Source organism: Tinamus guttatus, unplaced genomic scaffold, assembly GCF_059628265.1.
Source record: "Tinamus guttatus ecotype Peru unplaced genomic scaffold, ASM5962826v1 Tinamus_guttatus_pri_ptg000546l, whole genome shotgun sequence".
Lineage (NCBI taxonomy): Eukaryota > Metazoa > Chordata > Aves > Tinamiformes > Tinamidae > Tinamus > Tinamus guttatus.
The window spans coordinates 370692-390423 of record NW_028289080.1 but is presented as its reverse complement, the minus strand read 5'-3'; the positions used below and the strand labels follow the sequence as shown (position 1 = coordinate 390423).

General features: G+C 61.3%; 1 protein-coding gene across 1 annotated transcript; it reads right to left on the bottom strand.

Moving 5' to 3' along the window:
- Window positions 1–9288: 9288 nt before the first annotated feature.
- LOC148592597 (maestro heat-like repeat-containing protein family member 7) lies at window positions 9289–19662 on the bottom strand. Its single transcript, XM_088534213.1, has 19 exons — window positions 19404–19662; window positions 18912–19000; window positions 18575–18682; window positions 18261–18340; window positions 17745–17868; window positions 17559–17645; window positions 16539–16668; window positions 15943–16043; window positions 15640–15789; window positions 15308–15462; window positions 15073–15223; window positions 14772–14962; window positions 14104–14218; window positions 13623–13763; window positions 13253–13429; window positions 12616–12771; window positions 11659–11761; window positions 11467–11526; window positions 9289–9395 (listed from the first exon to the last, which is right to left on the bottom strand). Exons 1-19 carry the CDS (start codon window positions 19660–19662, stop codon window positions 9289–9291), a joined length of 2484 nt encoding a protein of 827 aa, XP_088390339.1.
- Between the last annotated feature and the right edge of the window lie 70 nt (window positions 19663–19732).

Genomic DNA, 19732 nt, shown 5'->3' with positions numbered 1-19732 from the left:
CCGTGATGCAGAGCTTTCAAGATAGTCTCAGCCAGCTCTCAAACCTGTTGCCTTTCAAGAAAGCTGCATGGTGTTGCATCCCCAGGCCTGCCTTCACAGCCTGCTCAAGTGCACGCTTGCTGCCCATGCCTGATCTACCCCTGTGGCACATCCCTTGCTAAGATACGGCAGCCTCACGCCTCATCCTGAAGACTTACTTCCACTCTGGAGACTAAACATAAAGGCAAAACCTGCCTGTACGTGCAGAAGAGAGGGAGAAGCCCATGTTCATGCTCCTGGGGCTCACTCAGACTCATAAAGGCTAAAGAGAATTCATCCCAGCACTTTATTTGGCACATGTAAGGATGCGGTGCCTGCAGCAGAAGAGCAATAGGTGACGGGGGGATTAGCAGCTGCTGCTGCAAAGGAGCCGGGCTTTGCAGCACTGTCGCGGGCCCCAGTGGGCAGAGCTTCGTGGGGTGGGAAGGGCTGCTCTTGCTGTGCGCCAAGAACGGTGTCCTGCAGAGAAGGGTGCTGCCTCTTCTATGCTCTCCGGAGACAGCAGCACAGTGCTTTAAGGCTCAGTGCTGACGGTGCCTTCTGCCCTGAAGCTCTCAGGATCAGGATGGTCTGCATGGCCAGAGACCGGACGGAGGGGCTGCCATCCCTTGCCACTCTTTGAAGGGCTGAGATAGAAGGGAAAAGAAAGGAAACCCTTGCACCTGAGGAGACGCCAGGCATGGCCCCCGGATGGGGCCAAGCCCAAGCCCAAGCGCAATCTGGCTTTTTGCTTGCCAGCAGGCAGAAAGGAGGACTACCATGACTGCTAGGGAAAGATGCACATGAGTTGAAAGATGCCCCAAATGCCCTGCCCTGCAAATACTGGCTGTCTGGCAGGGCAGCCAGAAACCTGGAGCTCACTGCCAGGCTCTGCGCCGCTGCGGGCTGAAGCTAACAGCACGCTGCCCCCACTCACCCTCAAAGATGTCCTGCAGCTTCTCCCCGCTTGGGTCCTTCATGCGCTTCCCGAGGAGCCCTAGGTGAACACAGCCTGTCACAAACCCTGCTGCGGGTACACAGCGCCCAGACACCCAGGCCCTGCAGGAGGCAGGTGGGGCTGCGGCACCCGTGGGGACACAGAGGCTCCCCGACAGGAGCTGTGACTCACCGAGGAACCTCACGGCTGCCTCCTGCCAAGACTCCTGGGGACTCTCCAAGTAGGCCAGGCTCTGCCGCAGGTATTCATTGTCTCTGCTCCTGTTGCTCGCCAGCTGCACAGAGCACAAGGGTCAGGGCTAGCTACAGACCTCTGACAGACAGCCAGGCCTGCTCTCCTGCCAGAACTGTCTCCACATTCCCTTGCTCTGCCAGGACATTCCTGGTCCCAGCCAGGTGGCACTGAGCTTTAGGGGGAACAGAAGGCACGCATAGGGTGGTAGGCTGAGGTGCCATCCTGGTAGCAAGGCCCAGCTGGGCCAGGGGCTCCTTCCCCATCCTGGGGGCAGTGATGGATCGTGGCCCTTGGGAAGAGCCCCACGGGACAGTGTGCGGGAGAAAGGGGAGCACGTGTGCAGCTCCAGAGCCCGCAGCCATGGGCTGGCAGTGGGGAGGTGACATGGGCGAGGGAGAGGGCAAGGGTCGCAGGCCTTCTGCGGGGCACATCCTGGGGGCTTTGGTGGCAGGTCTTACCAGGCACTCTCCAATCTGCCAAATCTGTGCTGTCTCAAGCAGCTGCCTGAGCTGTTTCCATTTCAGGAGCTGAGCAGCACCACGGAGGGCTTCCCGAGAGGCCTGCAGAGCAGCCCAGGGTGGGAGATGCGAATGCAGTCCAGCCAGGAGACCCTGCATCCCCGCGCCCTGCCGATGCTCAGAGCCTTTGCCAGCCTGTTATGGGAAGCTACATCTAGGCCACGAGTTGGGCTGTGACACCCAGCAGGCACGTGGGGCAACCACTATGTCAGAGCAGCAAGACAGAGCTCCCCCAGTCCCTGCTGGGCTTGGATGACTGCAGGGACAGCTAGAAATCCCCTAGGGATGCCAGTGCTGGAGCTTTGCTGGGCAAACCCAGACAGAAAACGGACAAAAACCTCTTGGTCCCACACAAATAAGCTATGTGCTCACGCACCTGCGCCACGCTGGGGATCTCCTCATGTGCATGCACAAGCAATGGGAGCAGGCAGCTGTGCACATGCTTCCTTAGCAGCACTTTCTGCTTGCCCACCACAATGGCCATCACGCTCTGGAAGAGCTGGATGGAGAGCTCTCGCACGAGGGCAGCCTCCTGTGGGGAAGCAAGATGGAAGCAGCTCAGCAGTGGCTGCCTCAGCCCACAGTGAACAAGGGGCTTCGAGTGGCAGACGACGGCTTCTCCCTCTGCCTCTGCGTTTGCCCCAAGGAGCTGCAGGGCCAGATCCACCACCAGCTCAGTAAAGCCCCAGCCCCAAGACATGCAGCGTGGTGGCTTTCTCGGAGATGGGGCTGCCACGGGGAGCCAAGGTGCGAGGCGTGTGTGCCTGCAAGGGCTGCTCTGGCCCTGGTGGCACTCCCACCAGCTGCCTCCGGAGCGACGCGCAGAGGAGCTCCCTTGTGCCACCTGTGTGCAGGAGGAGATGTGGGCCGGCCTGTGGCATCAGCTCCTGGGCGCATCCCACTCACTCAAAGTCCCCAGATGGGTTGCCCCAGTGTGAGCCCTCATGCCCGGGCCACACGCCTCTGTCCCACAGCCATGCCAGGAGAGCGCCCGCCTTTCCCACAAGCCCTACATCATCAAAGAGTGGCAGGAGCTCCTCAGCAAGCTGCAGACCCATGGCACTGGCCATCTCCCTGTCCAGGAGGTGGAGCATGTTGCTGAAGATGGTGAGGGCCTTGGTGCGGAAGCAGCTCTCAGCAGCCTGCAGGTGCTCCAGGAGCGCGGGCACCAGGCCTTGCAGACTCCTGGCCTACACGAAACACAGAAGAGCCCTTGTGTGAATCAAGGCATGGTTGAATTAGCACAAATGGCGGTAACACTCTGCGGACACGCAGTGGCACGGGAGCACTCAAGTCCTGCCGCTGCCTTTCCCTCCACTACCTTAGCCTCCACCTGCAGCCCCAGGCCGCCGCCCTCTCTTTGCCCACGTGCCCCCTGCTCACTATTTGCGGTCTCTCAGACAGCGTGACGAGGCCTGTGATGACCATTTCGCGCATCACCAAGCTCTGGTTGTGCAGATGCCGTTGCAGGAAGTGCAGGACACCCTCATCAATCTGCTGCTCAAAGTCTGTGCAGTTCAGCAGCTGAAAAACACCCAGAGGCAGAGGGAGTGACTCTCAAGAGCCAACGGCGCTCCCCGCATCCTCTGGACCAGCTGCGGCCTCTGGGTCTTGGGCCCCTGTGAAGCACTTGAACGTAGAGAGCTGGCACAAAGGCTGCCTGACCCGCAAACACTTGGGGCCGGTAGCCAGCAGAAATGGCCTCCTGGCGGGAATTAGCTCAACTTGGGCTGACTTAGGGGTGTTCAGCTCCCGCGGGCAAGGAGCCCACCTCCACTGACCGCAGCCTGCTCCCTGGCCCAGGACATAGAGAGCCCAGTGTCTGCGGGCACTGCCCAGAGGCGCCGCTTGCCACCGTGCCCACCTCGAGGAAGACGGCCATGGCGGCAATCTCCCGGTGTTTGTCTCCGCAGCTGAGCACCATGACTACGTGTTCAAACATCCAGGCACACTGGTCGGCCGCGTTCATCCACAGCGCTCTGGCCAGGGAGGGAAGAAGGCACTGTGGGCACGAGCTGGGCAGGCAAAGCCCTTTGGGCCTGTGCTGCCAACTCGAGCCATCCTGCCACAAGCCAGGCCCCACTGGAGCAAGGCTGCACCAGCTCCAGCAGCTGGGGCTGGCGCCAGCAGCGGCACTGGCCTTTCCCCACCACACCTTGCCAGGAGAAACGTGGCAGCCCAGCCAGTGAGGCTTATTTTGGTGAGAGAGCAGCAAAGCACCCTTACTCCACCAGTGTCGCGGCCTAGCCGCACTCTGTCTTCAGGGCACAAATGCTGGGGCACGTGAGGAGGAAGGCGGCTCTCACCTAGTCAGCAACGTGGCTCCCGCGTGGTAGGTGTCCACGCTCATAAGCATGTCCCAGCCTCCCTGCCTCTCCATAGAGTCAGCCAGGTGGCCACAGTCAGCACAGCAGAGCAGAGCTTTCAGGGCCTGCACTGCGCTCCTGCATGGAGAGCAAAGGCAGGTCACACACAGAAGCCAAGCCCAAGCGCTGCGCTCATGGCAGAGAGCGGCACAGAGGGACGCAGCACCTGACAGGGCTGACTGGAGGACTGTCATCCGCGTGACTGCACATCTGGCAGTACTCTTGGAGGTCCTCTTGTGTGTACTCCATGATGAAGTAGATCTGGAAGAGCACCGCTAGGTAGAGCTGGGGAGAAATTAACTGCACGGGCACTTTGCTGGAGGGCTCCTGGAGAATCTCGTTCAGGACCCTGGTTGCCTGCAAAAAACACCTCGAGATGGGTCTGGCTGCAGAGAGATCAGGCAAGCCAAGGCAAGCCATGGCGAGGCTCTGCGCAGGGCTAGGTCAGGCCTCGCCTGGAAACTCACAGTCAGGGGAAGGATGTAGCTGCCCGCTGGCAAACGGGAGGTATGCCGTCTCAGCAGCGGCCGGTCCCGCAGCCAAGAGAGCAGCTCCTTCAGCACCTCCTCTGCAAGGCACTGCTTGGAGACCAGCACCCTCCACATGCTACTGGCAACACTGCAGACCCAGAACATGCTGTCAGGGAAGCTGCCTCGAGCTGCTGTAGCCCTGGAGCTGTCCTCAAGGCTGTCAGGCCCATACCTGTCACACACCAGGGAGGTGTTCAACAGAGCCTCCACCACCTGAGCAGGGTCCAAGCAGGCCATTTGGAAAAGGCTGCTCTTCAAGATGTCCTGGAGCGATGCCTCACTGATGTCCATCAGCTTCTTGTGGAGGCTGCTAATCACCTGGGGCACCTAGAAGGGGCACAGGTGAGAGAGGGGCCTCTGCAGGAGTGTAGCCATTGCCACAGGGGCCACCGAGAAGTCATGCCTTCCCATGGCTCCATGCTGTCCTCAAGGGCTGTGCGGTGCTCAGGGGGCTCAGCGCCCAGAGTGTGCAAGCACAGGGCAATGTGCTTGCAAGCCGCTTACCCTATCCAGCTTAGAGTCAGGCTCCCTCAAGACCGCCTCCATCATGTGCTCCACCACCTCAGTGTTCAAGACCCTTGGGTCTGTTATGCCATTGATGATTGTCAGGAGGAAGTCTGTCCTCTCAGAAGGAAAGAGAAAGATGCCAAATTCCTGTGGGAGGAAAGAGCCATGGCACCCAGTGCATAGCCTGAGGAGCTGAGAGTGGCTCAGCTGAGAGCGAGCAAGCAGAGCGGTGCTGGCACAATGCCTTCTGCCAGCACTGTGCCCAAGAAGGCCACAGGGAGGGAGGGAGGAGCTTCTCACCGCACTCTCATCAGTGGCCTTGCTGGGCCAGAAGGTGTTCGGGGCTTCCTGCTGCCAGTTCATCTCTGGAAGCGCTGGATTCTCAGCTGCCCTCTCTCGACCTGTGCCAGAGGGGAAACACAGAGCAGTCAGGAGGAGGGGAGGTGGCTGAACAAGGGCAACAAGGAGAGCTCTGCAGCTTGCAGAAGCGGGGTGTCACTGCAGTGTAAGGAGCAGAGAGCCTTCTAGGGAGGACATGAGCTTCTTGCCAGGTGGTAAAGAGGATATTGCCGGTTAGGATGCGGAAAGGCCGCAGAGGTTGGTGTCTCTTTGTGCTCCCAGGCAGGAGAGCAGGCCTGGAAGGCTGCTGGCACAGGCTCTGAGCTCTGCTAGTTGATGTGGACGCTCTCTAAAGCACTACTCCGAGGGACAAAACAGCCCTGGGTCACGTCAGTGAGGTGCCTGCCATGGCTCTTCATGGCATGGCTGAGGCAACGTGTCGCCCTGTGTGGCCTTGCCTGGGCTGCAGGTGCTGGAAGGCGCCAGCCTTCCCCAGCGACTCTTACTCTTTCGCAGCAGAATGATTCTGTAGAAGTGGTGAAGCGCTTCTGCCGCACTCTGGCTGATCTCTTGGTCCTCCTCAGCGCAGCACAGCGTGAGGTGCCCCATCAGCTGCCCCAGGAAGTCCAGAGGCTTCTTTTGGAAGAGGAAAGGCTTGACGCTGCTTCCTCCATGGCTGAGCCACTTCTGAGGGAGGAAGGGAGGAAGGATGGGCAGCGAGGCCAAGCCATGGCAGCGGGGACCAGAGCCCTGGGCTCCACACCAGAGCGGGCCCAGGCCTGAGTGCCACACGAGACAAAACCTGAGCAGGCATCTGCCCAGCCCTGCGGCCAGCAGTGAGCAGTGGCGTGCAGGGCTGTGTGTCCCAGCCTGCCCGCCCCTGGGCAATGCCAGTTCTGCTGCCCAGCCAAGGGCAACCTCCCCTCCCTTGGGCCAGCCCCGCAGCCAGCATGTGGCAGCCGTGACAAGGCACGGAGCTTGCTGCCTCCCTGTCCTGCCTTGTCAGGCTTTGACGGCCAGCCCTGTGAGCCCGTGGTGCCACTGGTGCCTAAACAGGGCGCCCGAGCTTGGCTCTTCCCCTAGCCCACATATCCCGCTCGGAGCGGGAGCACCTCCTTCTGCTGCTGCTGGCTGCTTCATCCCCATCAAGCCAACTTGAGCCCTCTCCTCCTGCCTGAGCCTGCCTGAGCCTGCCTGAGCCTGCTTGAGCAGAGGGTCACCTATGGCCTGGAGCCACCTGGTTACCTCCAACAGAGGAGAGCTGCTCAGGAGCCGACTCAGCCTCAAAATCCTGCCCACAGCCCTCCGGCGCTCCGTTTTTCTCTGGGATGCTGTGAAGGGCAGCAGCATCTGAGGAGAGCAAAGCTGCTGGTCAGGGCTGCGACTGGACGGCCACAGTTCTGCTAAGGCCCTGGCAGGCTTGATGCCCCTGCTGCCTTCCATGCACGCTTCCAGAAAGCGCCTTGCATTCCCTCCTGGCCCCAAACTCTTCCGCTGGTTCGCTGCAAGGGTCGCTTCCCCTTGGCATGAGGAACCAGCCCTGCCACTGCTCCCCTAATGCTTTGCAAAGAGCAAACCTGCAAGATGTTCCGCAGCTGATGGAGACTGGAGGCCTGCGACTCGAACACCAGCACCTTCAGCATCTCATCCAGAGCCTCCATGGTCTGCAAGGGCAGGGCAGAGAGTGCTCATCACCGCTTCCCCCGTCCCTCTTGCTAACAGGGGGCTGGCTGAAACCCCTTCCGCCCACGGTGAGCACCTACCTGTGCGTAGAGCGAAGCATCGGGGCTTTGCATCCGCTCTTGCGGAGGAAGGCAGAAGATGCTGTTGATGCAGGTGTAGAGCAAGCTGTTGTCCTGGGTGTGCATCAGGAATGGCCACTCTTTGCTGACAGGAGAGAGAGGAGCCTGTGGAGTGCTGGGCCAGGGAGGGTCGTCCAGGTGCCGGGGTAGAGGAGGTGGACGCAGCCATGGAGGTGGGAACAGCCAGGCTGCTGGCCATCGGAGGTGGGGAAGCCCTGCAGGGAGCCACCTCCTCCCTTTTCCGTGGTGCACACAAGGGGCGGAGGACCCAGGGCAGAAGGTGGGTGCAACACCCATTCCTCCTCCTGCCTCTTCCCTCAGGGGAAAAGCCCAGAGACAGTGCTCTGTTCTGCCACCTGCCCACTGAGGGAGCACGCGGAGGGTTGACAGACTGCAGCATCCCAAGGGGACTCGTATGGCGTCATCAGGGTCATGCTGCGGCCATGCCCGCACTACAGCAGCGCCTGGGGCGGGTACCTCATTGCGGCCATAGCCAGCATGGCTTGCTGCCACACCACGGAGTCCAGGCGGCCAGGGGACTCCTCTTCCAGCAGCACCTGTGGAGCACAGGCAGTATGGGGCATGGCAGGTGCCAGCCCCAGCGAGCAGCTGGCAGCACCCAGCAGGCACCCCCATCCCACCACTGGTACCCTGGCTCGGCAGCCCCCTGGAAGGAGGCCCCCCGTGCCCACAGGATCCTGCCCAGGCCCTCTCTGCGCCTGGCTGCCCAAGTCCTGTGCTCGCCTGGCCAGCTTTGCCCCCTCCCACAGCCCCTCTGCCCGCTCCCTCACCACCAGCTTCTTCACCAGGTCGCCTAAATCAGCCACGTAGCTGTCCATCCCTTTGGCACTGCACAGGGTATGGATGCAGGCCAAAAATCTCAACTTCTGGGCTTCATCCTGAGAGCCGGTGGATAAAGGAGGGAGATGAATAGGGCGGGTGCGAGGGCACAGGCACTGCCGGCAGCCGCAGGATGGAGGGGGACGCAGGGCTGCTGCAGGATGCCCAGCGGCTGCAGCTGGCCACTGCCAAGAGCCCAGCCGCAGGCTCGCAGCAGGCAGCACGCACGAAGGCAGCCGGGCCCCCGGGAGCTGCAGGCACCACTCGTCTGACAAGGTCTCTAGTCACCTGGTGAGGGCCTGTGGGAAAGGCCTGCAGATACGCCAGCGCTTCCTGCTCCTCTCCTGCCAGCTCCAAGCAGGACGGAGATCCTGGACCTGAGCATGGAAGAGAATGGGCAGAGCTGCAGGCGCTGGCAGGAGGCAGAAGAAAGGAGCTGTGCTCCCTCTGCAGCAGCGGGCCCGCTTCCAGCATACAGCGAGCCCCGGCTCGCACAGCAGCCCCTGGCAGAAGAGGGGCAGTGAAGCTCCCGGCACGGCAGCAGCGCGGCCTCCTGCTGGCTGCGCTGCCTCTCCTGGCCTGCGCCTCGGCCCTGCCACTGGGCTGCCTCTGCTGCGCTCCTGCCCAGGGCTTGCTGACTGCCAACCAAGCACAGAGAAGGTTCAGGCATTCAGGCACTGCCTGCACGGGGCCAGCAGCGCCAGGATGCAGCTGTGGTGGGAGGCAGGGCTGCAGTAGGGCCGGCTCCTGGCAGCCGGTCCCACAGAGCCGCTCGCTCACCTGCCTGGGAGGTGTGCGGCTCACACCACTGCTGAGTCTCAGCGATGGCACTATCATCATCATCGTCCCAGGCCATGCAGGTAATGTTGGCACCAGCCTCCTCCTCCTGCCCCATGGACTTGCTGGAGTCTATGTCATGCCAGCGTATGAGGAGGTTCCTGGTGGCTCCCGACTGCTCCCAAGCCTCAGCGAATGCCCTGAATTCATCATCCTCTGCCGCCCAGCGGATGGGATTTCTCTTTTGCTCTGGCTGCGCCATGCTGCCGAGCCAAGGAGAGGCGTGAGGGTGGCTATGGGGAGCCCGCAGCCCACGCTGGCCGCAGTTCTCCTCAAAGGCCTCTCAGAAGTGCACTCAGAAGTGCAGGGCTGCCCAGGGAAGGTGCAGGGAAGACTGCGTCAGCGCTCAGGGGGCTCCTGGGCCTGCCCAGCGTGCTCCTGCCCTGTGCTCTCACTGTCTTCCCGGACACTGTGGGCGGGGGGCCGCCCACAGTTGTCTGGGTGGACTGCGGGGGTGTCACAAAGGGAGGTCACAAAGGGCCGCACTGTCACCTGCTGTCCTGGGCAGGGGCAGGACATGTGCCCTGTGAGTGGGTGGCCCAGGGCCTACCTCTTGTTGCCCTCTGCTTCCCTCCGGGCCCATCCATTTCCCTTTGGAGCACCCCAGGGATCCGCGGTTCTTGTTTGAGGAGGAAATGTCCAGAGGGCCGCGGTCTGGGAGGCTGCCACAGGGGGATGTAGCCTCCAAGCACAGCACAGGGAGAGCTCAATCTCCAAAAGACCCTTGACCTCGCATTAGCATCAGTTTCGGAGCATAGAAATCTCTGCTCTCCTAAGCTTTAGTGTCAGAAGCTTTTCAGGAGAAGAGAAAATATTCTATGTTATTAACATGAAGAGAGAAAAAAAAAATCCAACTTCTACTCCCCCAGATGGAAATCCATGCCAACAGCTAGTACCCAGGAATATTCAGAAGTGCAACAGGCTGCTCCTCACCATGTCCCCCTGCATGTGGGCAAGCTACTGCTCTTTGCGGGCACAGAGCACAATCTTGCTGTGCATTAGCACGTGTCCCCCACATTGTTGTTGTTGATTTTTTTTTCTTTTTTTTCTTTTTCCTGGCTGATATTCCTGCATGATGGGAGGAGCCACGAGATGCCTGTTTGACATTCTCCCCTGGGCTCCCGTTTGCTGCAGAGGAAGGAGCTGCCCCAGCACCAGGCCCAGCTGCACATGGCACGCCGGCATCTCTCAGCAGTTCCCCAAGCCATGCCTTAAGCAGCCTGTGGGGGCTGGGGGCAGTTTCCCACCCCACAGGCTGGGCTTTTCAACAAAGGAACATGGAGGAAGGGATTCTTGAATATTATCCAGCTTTTGGGAGCCCTCTGTCCTCCAGATCTGTACCTCATGGGAGTCTGCCAAGCAGGTGCCAGCACAGGCCCAAGGCTGCTCTCTGGATGCCCGGGGCTGGGAGTCTGCTTTTGACCCTGCGCCTCCCTCGCACGATCTCTGTGTTGGCATCATGCTAACGTAGTGCTACATTAGCACCATCACAATGAGAGCAAAGGCTATGCTGGCAGGTGGCCTCCCCAGAGGCTTTCCTGAAGGTGTAGGAATGTCTGTGGCCGTGATGCAGAGCTTTCAAGATAGTCTCAGCCAGCTCTCAAACCTGTTGCCTTTCAAGAAAGCTGCATGGTGTTGCATCCCCAGGCCTGCCTTCACAGCCTGCTCAAGTGCACGCTTGCTGCCCATGCCTGATCTACCCCTGTGGCACATCCCTTGCTAAGATACGGCAGCCTCACGCCTCATCCTGAAGACTTACTTCCACTCTGGAGACTAAACATAAAGGCAAAACCTGCCTGTACGTGCAGAAGAGAGGGAGAAGCCCATGTTCATGCTCCTGGGGCTCACTCAGACTCATAAAGGCTAAAGAGAATTCATCCCAGCACTTTATTTGGCACATGTAAGGATGCGGTGCCTGCAGCAGAAGAGCAATAGGTGACGGGGGGATTAGCAGCTGCTGCTGCAAAGGAGCCGGGCTTTGCAGCACTGTCGCGGGCCCCAGTGGGCAGAGCTTCGTGGGGTGGGAAGGGCTGCTCTTGCTGTGCGCCAAGAACGGTGTCCTGCAGAGAAGGGTGCTGCCTCTTCTATGCTCTCCGGAGACAGCAGCACAGTGCTTTAAGGCTCAGTGCTGACGGTGCCTTCTGCCCTGAAGCTCTCAGGATCAGGATGGTCTGCATGGCCAGAGACCGGACGGAGGGGCTGCCATCCCTTGCCACTCTTTGAAGGGCTGAGATAGAAGGGAAAAGAAAGGAAACCCTTGCACCTGAGGAGACGCCAGGCATGGCCCCCGGATGGGGCCAAGCCCAAGCCCAAGCGCAATCTGGCTTTTTGCTTGCCAGCAGGCAGAAAGGAGGACTACCATGACTGCTAGGGAAAGATGCACATGAGTTGAAAGATGCCCCAAATGCCCTGCCCTGCAAATACTGGCTGTCTGGCAGGGCAGCCAGAAACCTGGAGCTCACTGCCAGGCTCTGCGCCGCTGCGGGCTGAAGCTAACAGCACGCTGCCCCCACTCACCCTCAAAGATGTCCTGCAGCTTCTCCCCGCTTGGGTCCTTCATGCGCTTCCCGAGGAGCCCTAGGTGAACACAGCCTGTCACAAACCCTGCTGCGGGTACACAGCGCCCAGACACCCAGGCCCTGCAGGAGGCAGGTGGGGCTGCGGCACCCGTGGGGACACAGAGGCTCCCCGACAGGAGCTGTGACTCACCGAGGAACCTCACGGCTGCCTCCTGCCAAGACTCCTGGGGACTCTCCAAGTAGGCCAGGCTCTGCCGCAGGTATTCATTGTCTCTGCTCCTGTTGCTCGCCAGCTGCACAGAGCACAAGGGTCAGGGCTAGCTACAGACCTCTGACAGACAGCCAGGCCTGCTCTCCTGCCAGAACTGTCTCCACATTCCCTTGCTCTGCCAGGACATTCCTGGTCCCAGCCAGGTGGCACTGAGCTTTAGGGGGAACAGAAGGCACGCATAGGGTGGTAGGCTGAGGTGCCATCCTGGTAGCAAGGCCCAGCTGGGCCAGGGGCTCCTTCCCCATCCTGGGGGCAGTGATGGATCGTGGCCCTTGGGAAGAGCCCCACGGGACAGTGTGCGGGAGAAAGGGGAGCACGTGTGCAGCTCCAGAGCCCGCAGCCATGGGCTGGCAGTGGGGAGGTGACATGGGCGAGGGAGAGGGCAAGGGTCGCAGGCCTTCTGCGGGGCACATCCTGGGGGCTTTGGTGGCAGGTCTTACCAGGCACTCTCCAATCTGCCAAATCTGTGCTGTCTCAAGCAGCTGCCTGAGCTGTTTCCATTTCAGGAGCTGAGCAGCACCACGGAGGGCTTCCCGAGAGGCCTGCAGAGCAGCCCAGGGTGGGAGATGCGAATGCAGTCCAGCCAGGAGACCCTGCATCCCCGCGCCCTGCCGATGCTCAGAGCCTTTGCCAGCCTGTTATGGGAAGCTACATCTAGGCCACGAGTTGGGCTGTGACACCCAGCAGGCACGTGGGGCAACCACTATGTCAGAGCAGCAAGACAGAGCTCCCCCAGTCCCTGCTGGGCTTGGATGACTGCAGGGACAGCTAGAAATCCCCTAGGGATGCCAGTGCTGGAGCTTTGCTGGGCAAACCCAGACAGAAAACGGACAAAAACCTCTTGGTCCCACACAAATAAGCTATGTGCTCACGCACCTGCGCCACGCTGGGGATCTCCTCATGTGCATGCACAAGCAATGGGAGCAGGCAGCTGTGCACATGCTTCCTTAGCAGCACTTTCTGCTTGCCCACCACAATGGCCATCACGCTCTGGAAGAGCTGGATGGAGAGCTCTCGCACGAGGGCAGCCTCCTGTGGGGAAGCAAGATGGAAGCAGCTCAGCAGTGGCTGCCTCAGCCCACAGTGAACAAGGGGCTTCGAGTGGCAGACGACGGCTTCTCCCTCTGCCTCTGCGTTTGCCCCAAGGAGCTGCAGGGCCAGATCCACCACCAGCTCAGTAAAGCCCCAGCCCCAAGACATGCAGCGTGGTGGCTTTCTCGGAGATGGGGCTGCCACGGGGAGCCAAGGTGCGAGGCGTGTGTGCCTGCAAGGGCTGCTCTGGCCCTGGTGGCACTCCCACCAGCTGCCTCCGGAGCGACGCGCAGAGGAGCTCCCTTGTGCCACCTGTGTGCAGGAGGAGATGTGGGCCGGCCTGTGGCATCAGCTCCTGGGCGCATCCCACTCACTCAAAGTCCCCAGATGGGTTGCCCCAGTGTGAGCCCTCATGCCCGGGCCACACGCCTCTGTCCCACAGCCATGCCAGGAGAGCGCCCGCCTTTCCCACAAGCCCTACATCATCAAAGAGTGGCAGGAGCTCCTCAGCAAGCTGCAGACCCATGGCACTGGCCATCTCCCTGTCCAGGAGGTGGAGCATGTTGCTGAAGATGGTGAGGGCCTTGGTGCGGAAGCAGCTCTCAGCAGCCTGCAGGTGCTCCAGGAGCGCGGGCACCAGGCCTTGCAGACTCCTGGCCTACACGAAACACAGAAGAGCCCTTGTGTGAATCAAGGCATGGTTGAATTAGCACAAATGGCGGTAACACTCTGCGGACACGCAGTGGCACGGGAGCACTCAAGTCCTGCCGCTGCCTTTCCCTCCACTACCTTAGCCTCCACCTGCAGCCCCAGGCCGCCGCCCTCTCTTTGCCCACGTGCCCCCTGCTCACTATTTGCGGTCTCTCAGACAGCGTGACGAGGCCTGTGATGACCATTTCGCGCATCACCAAGCTCTGGTTGTGCAGATGCCGTTGCAGGAAGTGCAGGACACCCTCATCAATCTGCTGCTCAAAGTCTGTGCAGTTCAGCAGCTGAAAAACACCCAGAGGCAGAGGGAGTGACTCTCAAGAGCCAACGGCGCTCCCCGCATCCTCTGGACCAGCTGCGGCCTCTGGGTCTTGGGCCCCTGTGAAGCACTTGAACGTAGAGAGCTGGCACAAAGGCTGCCTGACCCGCAAACACTTGGGGCCGGTAGCCAGCAGAAATGGCCTCCTGGCGGGAATTAGCTCAACTTGGGCTGACTTAGGGGTGTTCAGCTCCCGCGGGCAAGGAGCCCACCTCCACTGACCGCAGCCTGCTCCCTGGCCCAGGACATAGAGAGCCCAGTGTCTGCGGGCACTGCCCAGAGGCGCCGCTTGCCACCGTGCCCACCTCGAGGAAGACGGCCATGGCGGCAATCTCCTGGTGTTTGTCTCCGCAGCTGAGCACCATGACTACGTGTTCAAACATCCAGGCACACTGGTCGGCCGCGTTCATCCACAGCGCTCTGGCCAGGGAGGGGAGAAGGCACTGTGGGCACGAGCTGGGCAGGCAAAGCCCTTTGGGCCTGTGCTGCCAACTCGAGCCATCCTGCCACAAGCCAGGCCCCACTGGAGCAAGGCTGCACCAGCTCCAGCAGCTGGGGCTGGCGCCAGCAGCGGCACTGGCCTTTCCCCACCACACCTTGCCAGGAGAAACGTGGCAGCCCAGCCAGTGAGGCTTATTTTGGTGAGAGAGCAGCAAAGCACCCTTACTCCACCAGTGTCGCGGCCTAGCCGCACTCTGTCTTCAGGGCACAAATGCTGGGGCACGTGAGGAGGAAGGCGGCTCTCACCTAGTCAGCAACGTGGCTCCCGCGTGGTAGGTGTCCACGCTCATAAGCATGTCCCAGCCTCCCTGCCTCTCCATAGAGTCAGCCAGGTGGCCACAGTCAGCACAGCAGAGCAGAGCTTTCAGGGCCTGCACTGCGCTCCTGCATGGAGAGCAAAGGCAGGTCACACACAGAAGCCAAGCCCAAGCGCTGCGCTCATGGCAGAGAGCGGCACAGAGGGACGCAGCACCTGACAGGGCTGACTGGAGGACTGTCATCCGCGTGACTGCACATCTGGCAGTACTCTTGGAGGTCCTCTTGTGTGTACTCCATGATGAAGTAGATCTGGAAGAGCACCGCTAGGTAGAGCTGGGGAGAAATTAACTGCACGGGCACTTTGCTGGAGGGCTCCTGGAGAATCTCGTTCAGGACCCTGGTTGCCTGCAAAAAACACCTCGAGATGGGTCTGGCTGCAGAGAGATCAGGCAAGCCAAGGCAAGCCATGGCGAGGCTCTGCGCAGGGCTAGGTCAGGCCTCGCCTGGAAACTCACAGTCAGGGGAAGGATGTAGCTGCCCGCTGGCAAACGGGAGGTATGCCGTCTCAGCAGCGGCCGGTCCCGCAGCCAAGAGAGCAGCTCCTTCAGCACCTCCTCTGCAAGGCACTGCTTGGAGACCAGCACCCTCCACATGCTCCTGGCAACACTGCAGACCCAGAACATGCTGTCAGGGAAGCTGCCTCGAGCTGCCGTAGCCCTGGAGCTGTCCTCAAGGCTGTCAGGCCCATACCTGTCACACACCAGGGAGGTGTTCAACAGAGCCTCCACCACCTGAGCAGGGTCCAAGCAGGCCATTTGGAAAAGGCTGCTCTTCAAGATGTCCTGGAGCGATGCCTCACTGATGTCCATCAGCTTCTTGTGGAGGCTGCTAATCACCTGGGGCACCTAGAAGGGGCACAGGTGAGAGAGGGGCCTCTGCAGGAGTGTAGCCATTGCCACAGGGGCCACCGAGAAGTCATGCCTTCCCATGGCTCCATGCTGTCCTCAAGGGCTGTGCGGTGCTCAGGGGGCTCAGCGCCCAGAGTGTGCAAGCACAGGGCAATGTGCTTGCAAGCCGCTTACCCTATCCAGCTTAGAGTCAGGCTCCCTCAAGACCGCCTCCATCATGTGCTCCACCACCTCAGTGTTCAAGAGCCTTGGGTCTGTTATGCCATTGATGATTGTCAGGAGGAAGTCTGTCCTCTCAGAAGGAAAGAGAAAGATGCCAAATTCCTGTGGGAGGAAAGAGCCATGGCACCCAGTGCACGGCCTGAGGAGCTGAGAGTGGCTCAGCTGAGAGCGAGCAAGCAGAGCGGTGCTGGCACAATGCCTTCTGCCAGCACTGTGCCCAAGAAGGCCACAGGGAGGGAGGGAGGAGCTTCTCACCGCACTCTCATCAGTGGCCTTGCTGGGCCAGAAGGTGTTCGGGGCTTCCTGCTGCCAGTTCATCTCTGGAAGCGCTGGATTCTCAGCTGCCCTCTCTCGACCTGTGCCAGAGGGGAAACACAGAGCAGTCAGGAGGAGGGGAGGTGGCTGAACAAGGGCAACAAGGAGAGCTCTGCAGCTTGCAGAAGCGGGGTGTCACTGCAGTGTAAGGAGCAGAGAGCCTTCTAGGGAGGACATGAGCTTCTTGCCAGGTGGTAAAGAGGATATTGCCGGTTAGGATGCGGAAAGGCCGCAGAGGTTGGTGTCTCTTTGTGCTCCCAGGCAGGAGAGCAGGCCTGGAAGGCTGCTGGCACAGGCTCTGAGCTCTGCTAGTTGATGTGGACGCTCTCTAAAGCACTACTCCGAGGGACAAAACAGCCCTGGGTCACGTCAGTGAGGTGCCTGCCATGGCTCTTCATGGCATGGCTGAGGCAACGTGTCGCCCTGTGTGGCCTTGCCTGGGCTGCAGGTGCTGGAAGGCGCCAGCCTTCCCCAGCGACTCTTACTCTTTCGCAGCAGAATGATTCTGTAGAAGTGGTGAAGCGCTTCTGCCGCACTCTGGCTGATCTCTTGGTCCTCCTCAGCGCAGCACAGCGTGAGGTGCCCCATCAGCTGCCCCAGGAAGTCCAGAGGCTTCTTTTGGAAGAGGAAAGGCTTGACGCTGCTTCCTCCATGGCTGAGCCACTTCTGAGGGAGGAAGGGAGGAAGGATGGGCAGCGAGGCCAAGCCATGGCAGCGGGGACCAGAGCCCTGGGCTCCACACCAGAGCGGGCCCAGGCCTGAGTGCCACACGAGACAAAACCTGAGCAGGCATCTGCCCAGCCCTGCGGCCAGCAGTGAGCAGTGGCGTGCAGGGCTGTGTGTCCCAGCCTGCCCGCCCCTGGGCAATGCCAGTTCTGCTGCCCAGCCAAGGGCAACCTCCCCTCCCTTGGGCCAGCCCCGCAGCCAGCATGTGGCAGCCGTGACAAGGCACGGAGCTTGCTGCCTCCCTGTCCTGCCTTGTCAGGCTTTGACGGCCAGCCCTGTGAGCCCGTGGTGCCACTGGTGCCTAAACAGGGCGCCCGAGCTTGGCTCTTCCCCTAGCCCACATATCCCGCTCGGAGCGGGAGCACCTCCTTCTGCTGCTGCTGGCTGCTTCATCCCCATCAAGCCAACTTGAGCCCTCTCCTCCTGCCTGAGCCTGCCTGAGCCTGCCTGAGCCTGCTTGAGCAGAGGGTCACCTATGGCCTGGAGCCACCTGGTTACCTCCAACAGAGGAGAGCTGCTCAGGAGCCGACTCAGCCTCAAAATCCTGCCCACAGCCCTCCGGCGCTCCGTTTTTCTCTGGGATGCTGTGAAGGGCAGCAGCATCTGAGGAGAGCAAAGCTGCTGGTCAGGGCTGCGACTGGACGGCCACAGTTCTGCTAAGGCCCTGGCAGGCTTGATGCCCCTGCTGCCTTCCATGCACGCTTCCAGAAAGCGCCTTGCATTCCCTCCTGGCCCCAAACTCTTCCGCTGGTTCGCTGCAAGGGTCGCTTCCCCTTGGCATGAGGAACCAGCCCTGCCACTGCTCCCCTAATGCTTTGCAAAGAGCAAACCTGCAAGATGTTCCGCAGCTGATGGAGACTGGAGGCCTGCGACTCGAACACCAGCACCTTCAGCATCTCATCCAGAGCCTCCATGGTCTGCAAGGGCAGGGCAGAGAGTGCTCATCACCGCTTCCCCCGTCCCTCTTGCTAACAGGGGGCTGGCTGAAACCCCTTCCGCCCACGGTGAGCACCTACCTGTGCGTAGAGCGAAGCATCGGGGCTTTGCATCCGCTCTTGCGGAGGAAGGCAGAAGATGCTGTTGATGCAGGTGTAGAGCAAGCTGTTGTCCTGGGTGTGCATCAGGAATGGCCACTCTTTGCTGACAGGAGAGAGAGGAGCCTGTGGAGTGCTGGGCCAGGGAGGGTCGTCCAGGTGCCGGGGTAGAGGAGGTGGACGCAGCCATGGAGGTGGGAACAGCCAGGCTGCTGGCCATCGGAGGTGGGGAAGCCCTGCAGGGAGCCACCTCCTCCCTTTTCCGTGGTGCACACAAGGGGCGGAGGACCCAGGGCAGAAGGTGGGTGCAACACCCATTCCTCCTCCTGCCTCTTTCCTCAGGGGAAAAGCCCAGAGACAGTGCTCTGTTCTGCCACCTGCCCACTGAGGGAGCACGCGGAGGGTTGACAGACTGCAGCATCCCAAGGGGACTCGTATGGCGTCATCAGGGTCATGCTGCGGCCATGCCCGCACTACAGCAGCGCCTGGGGCGGGTACCTCATTGCGGCCATAGCCAGCATGGCTTGCTGCCACACCACGGAGTCCAGGCGGCCAGGGGACTCCTCTTCCAGCAGCACCTGTGGAGCACAGGCAGTATGGGGCATGGCAGGTGCCAGCCCCAGCGAGCAGCTGGCAGCACCCAGCAGGCACCCCCATCCCACCACTGGTACCCTGGCTCGGCAGCCCCCTGGAAGGAGGCCCCCCGTGCCCACAGGATCCTGCCCAGGCCCTCTCTGCGCCTGGCTGCCCAAGTCCTGTGCTCGCCTGGCCAGCTTTGCCCCCTCCCACAGCCCCTCTGCCCGCTCCCTCACCACCAGCTTCTTCACCAGGTCGCCTAAATCAGCCACGTAGCTGTCCATCCCTTTGGCACTGCACAGGGTATGGATGCAGGCCAAAAATCTCAACTTCTGGGCTTCATCCTGAGAGCCGGTGGATAAAGGAGGGAGATGAATAGGGCGGGTGCGAGGGCACAGGCACTGCCGGCAGCCGCAGGATGGAGGGGGACGCAGGGCTGCTGCAGGATGCCCAGCGGCTGCAGCTGGCCACTGCCAAGAGCCCAGCCGCAGGCTCGCAGCAGGCAGCACGCACGAAGGCAGCCGGGCCCCCGGGAGCTGCAGGCACCACTCGTCTGACAAGGTCTCTAGTCACCTGGTGAGGGCCTGTGGGAAAGGCCTGCAGGTACGCCAGCGCTTCCTGCTCCTCTCCTGCCAGCTCCAAGCAGGACGGAGATCCTGGACCTGAGCATGGAAGAGAATGGGCAGAGCTGCAGGCGCTGGCAGGAGGCAGAAGAAAGGAGCTGTGCTCCCTCTGCAGCAGCGGGCCCGCTTCCAGCATACAGCGAGCCCCGGCTCGCACAGCAGCCCCTGGCAGAAGAGGGGCAGTGAAGCTCCCGGCACGGCAGCAGCGCGGCCTCCTGCTGGCTGCGCTGCCTCTCCTGGCCTGCGCCTCGGCCCTGCCACTGGGCTGCCTCTGCTGCGCTCCTGCCCAGGGCTTGCTGACTGCCAACCAAGCACAGAGAAGGTTCAGGCATTCAGGCACTGCCTGCACGGGGCCAGCAGCGCCAGGATGCAGCTGTGGTGGGAGGCAGGGCTGCAGTAGGGCCGGCTCCTGGCAGCCGGTCCCACAGAGCCGCTCGCTCACCTGCCTGGGAGGTGTGCGGCTCACACCACTGCTGAGTCTCAGCGATGGCACTATCATCATCATCGTCCCAGGCCATGCAGGTAATGTTGGCACCAGCCTCCTCCTCCTGCCCCATGGACTTGCTGGAGTCTATGTCATGCCAGCGTATGAGGAGGTTCCTGGTGGCTCCCGACTGCTCCCAAGCCTCAGCGAATGCCCTGAATTCATCATCCTCTGCCGCCCAGCGGATGGGATTTCTCTTTTGCTCTGGCTGCGCCATGCTGCCGAGCCAAGGAGAGGCGTGAGGGTGGCTATGGGGAGCCCGCAGCCCACGCTGGCCGCAGTTCTCC

Bases quoted from the DNA above. Each gene is read 5' to 3' on its own strand.
- LOC148592597 (XM_088534213.1), bottom strand. From the start codon at position 19,662: ATGGCGCAGCCAGAGCAAAAGAGAAATCCCATCCGCTGGGCGGCAGAG. The intron at 17,646-17,744 runs GTAGGTGCTCAC...CTGCCCTTGCAG, and splicing joins ATGCTTCGCTCTACGCACAG to ACCATGGAGGCTCTGGATGA. The intron at 13,430-13,622 runs GTGAGCAGGGGG...TGTTTCGTGTAG, and splicing joins TGTCTGAGAGACCGCAAATA to GCCAGGAGTCTGCAAGGCCT.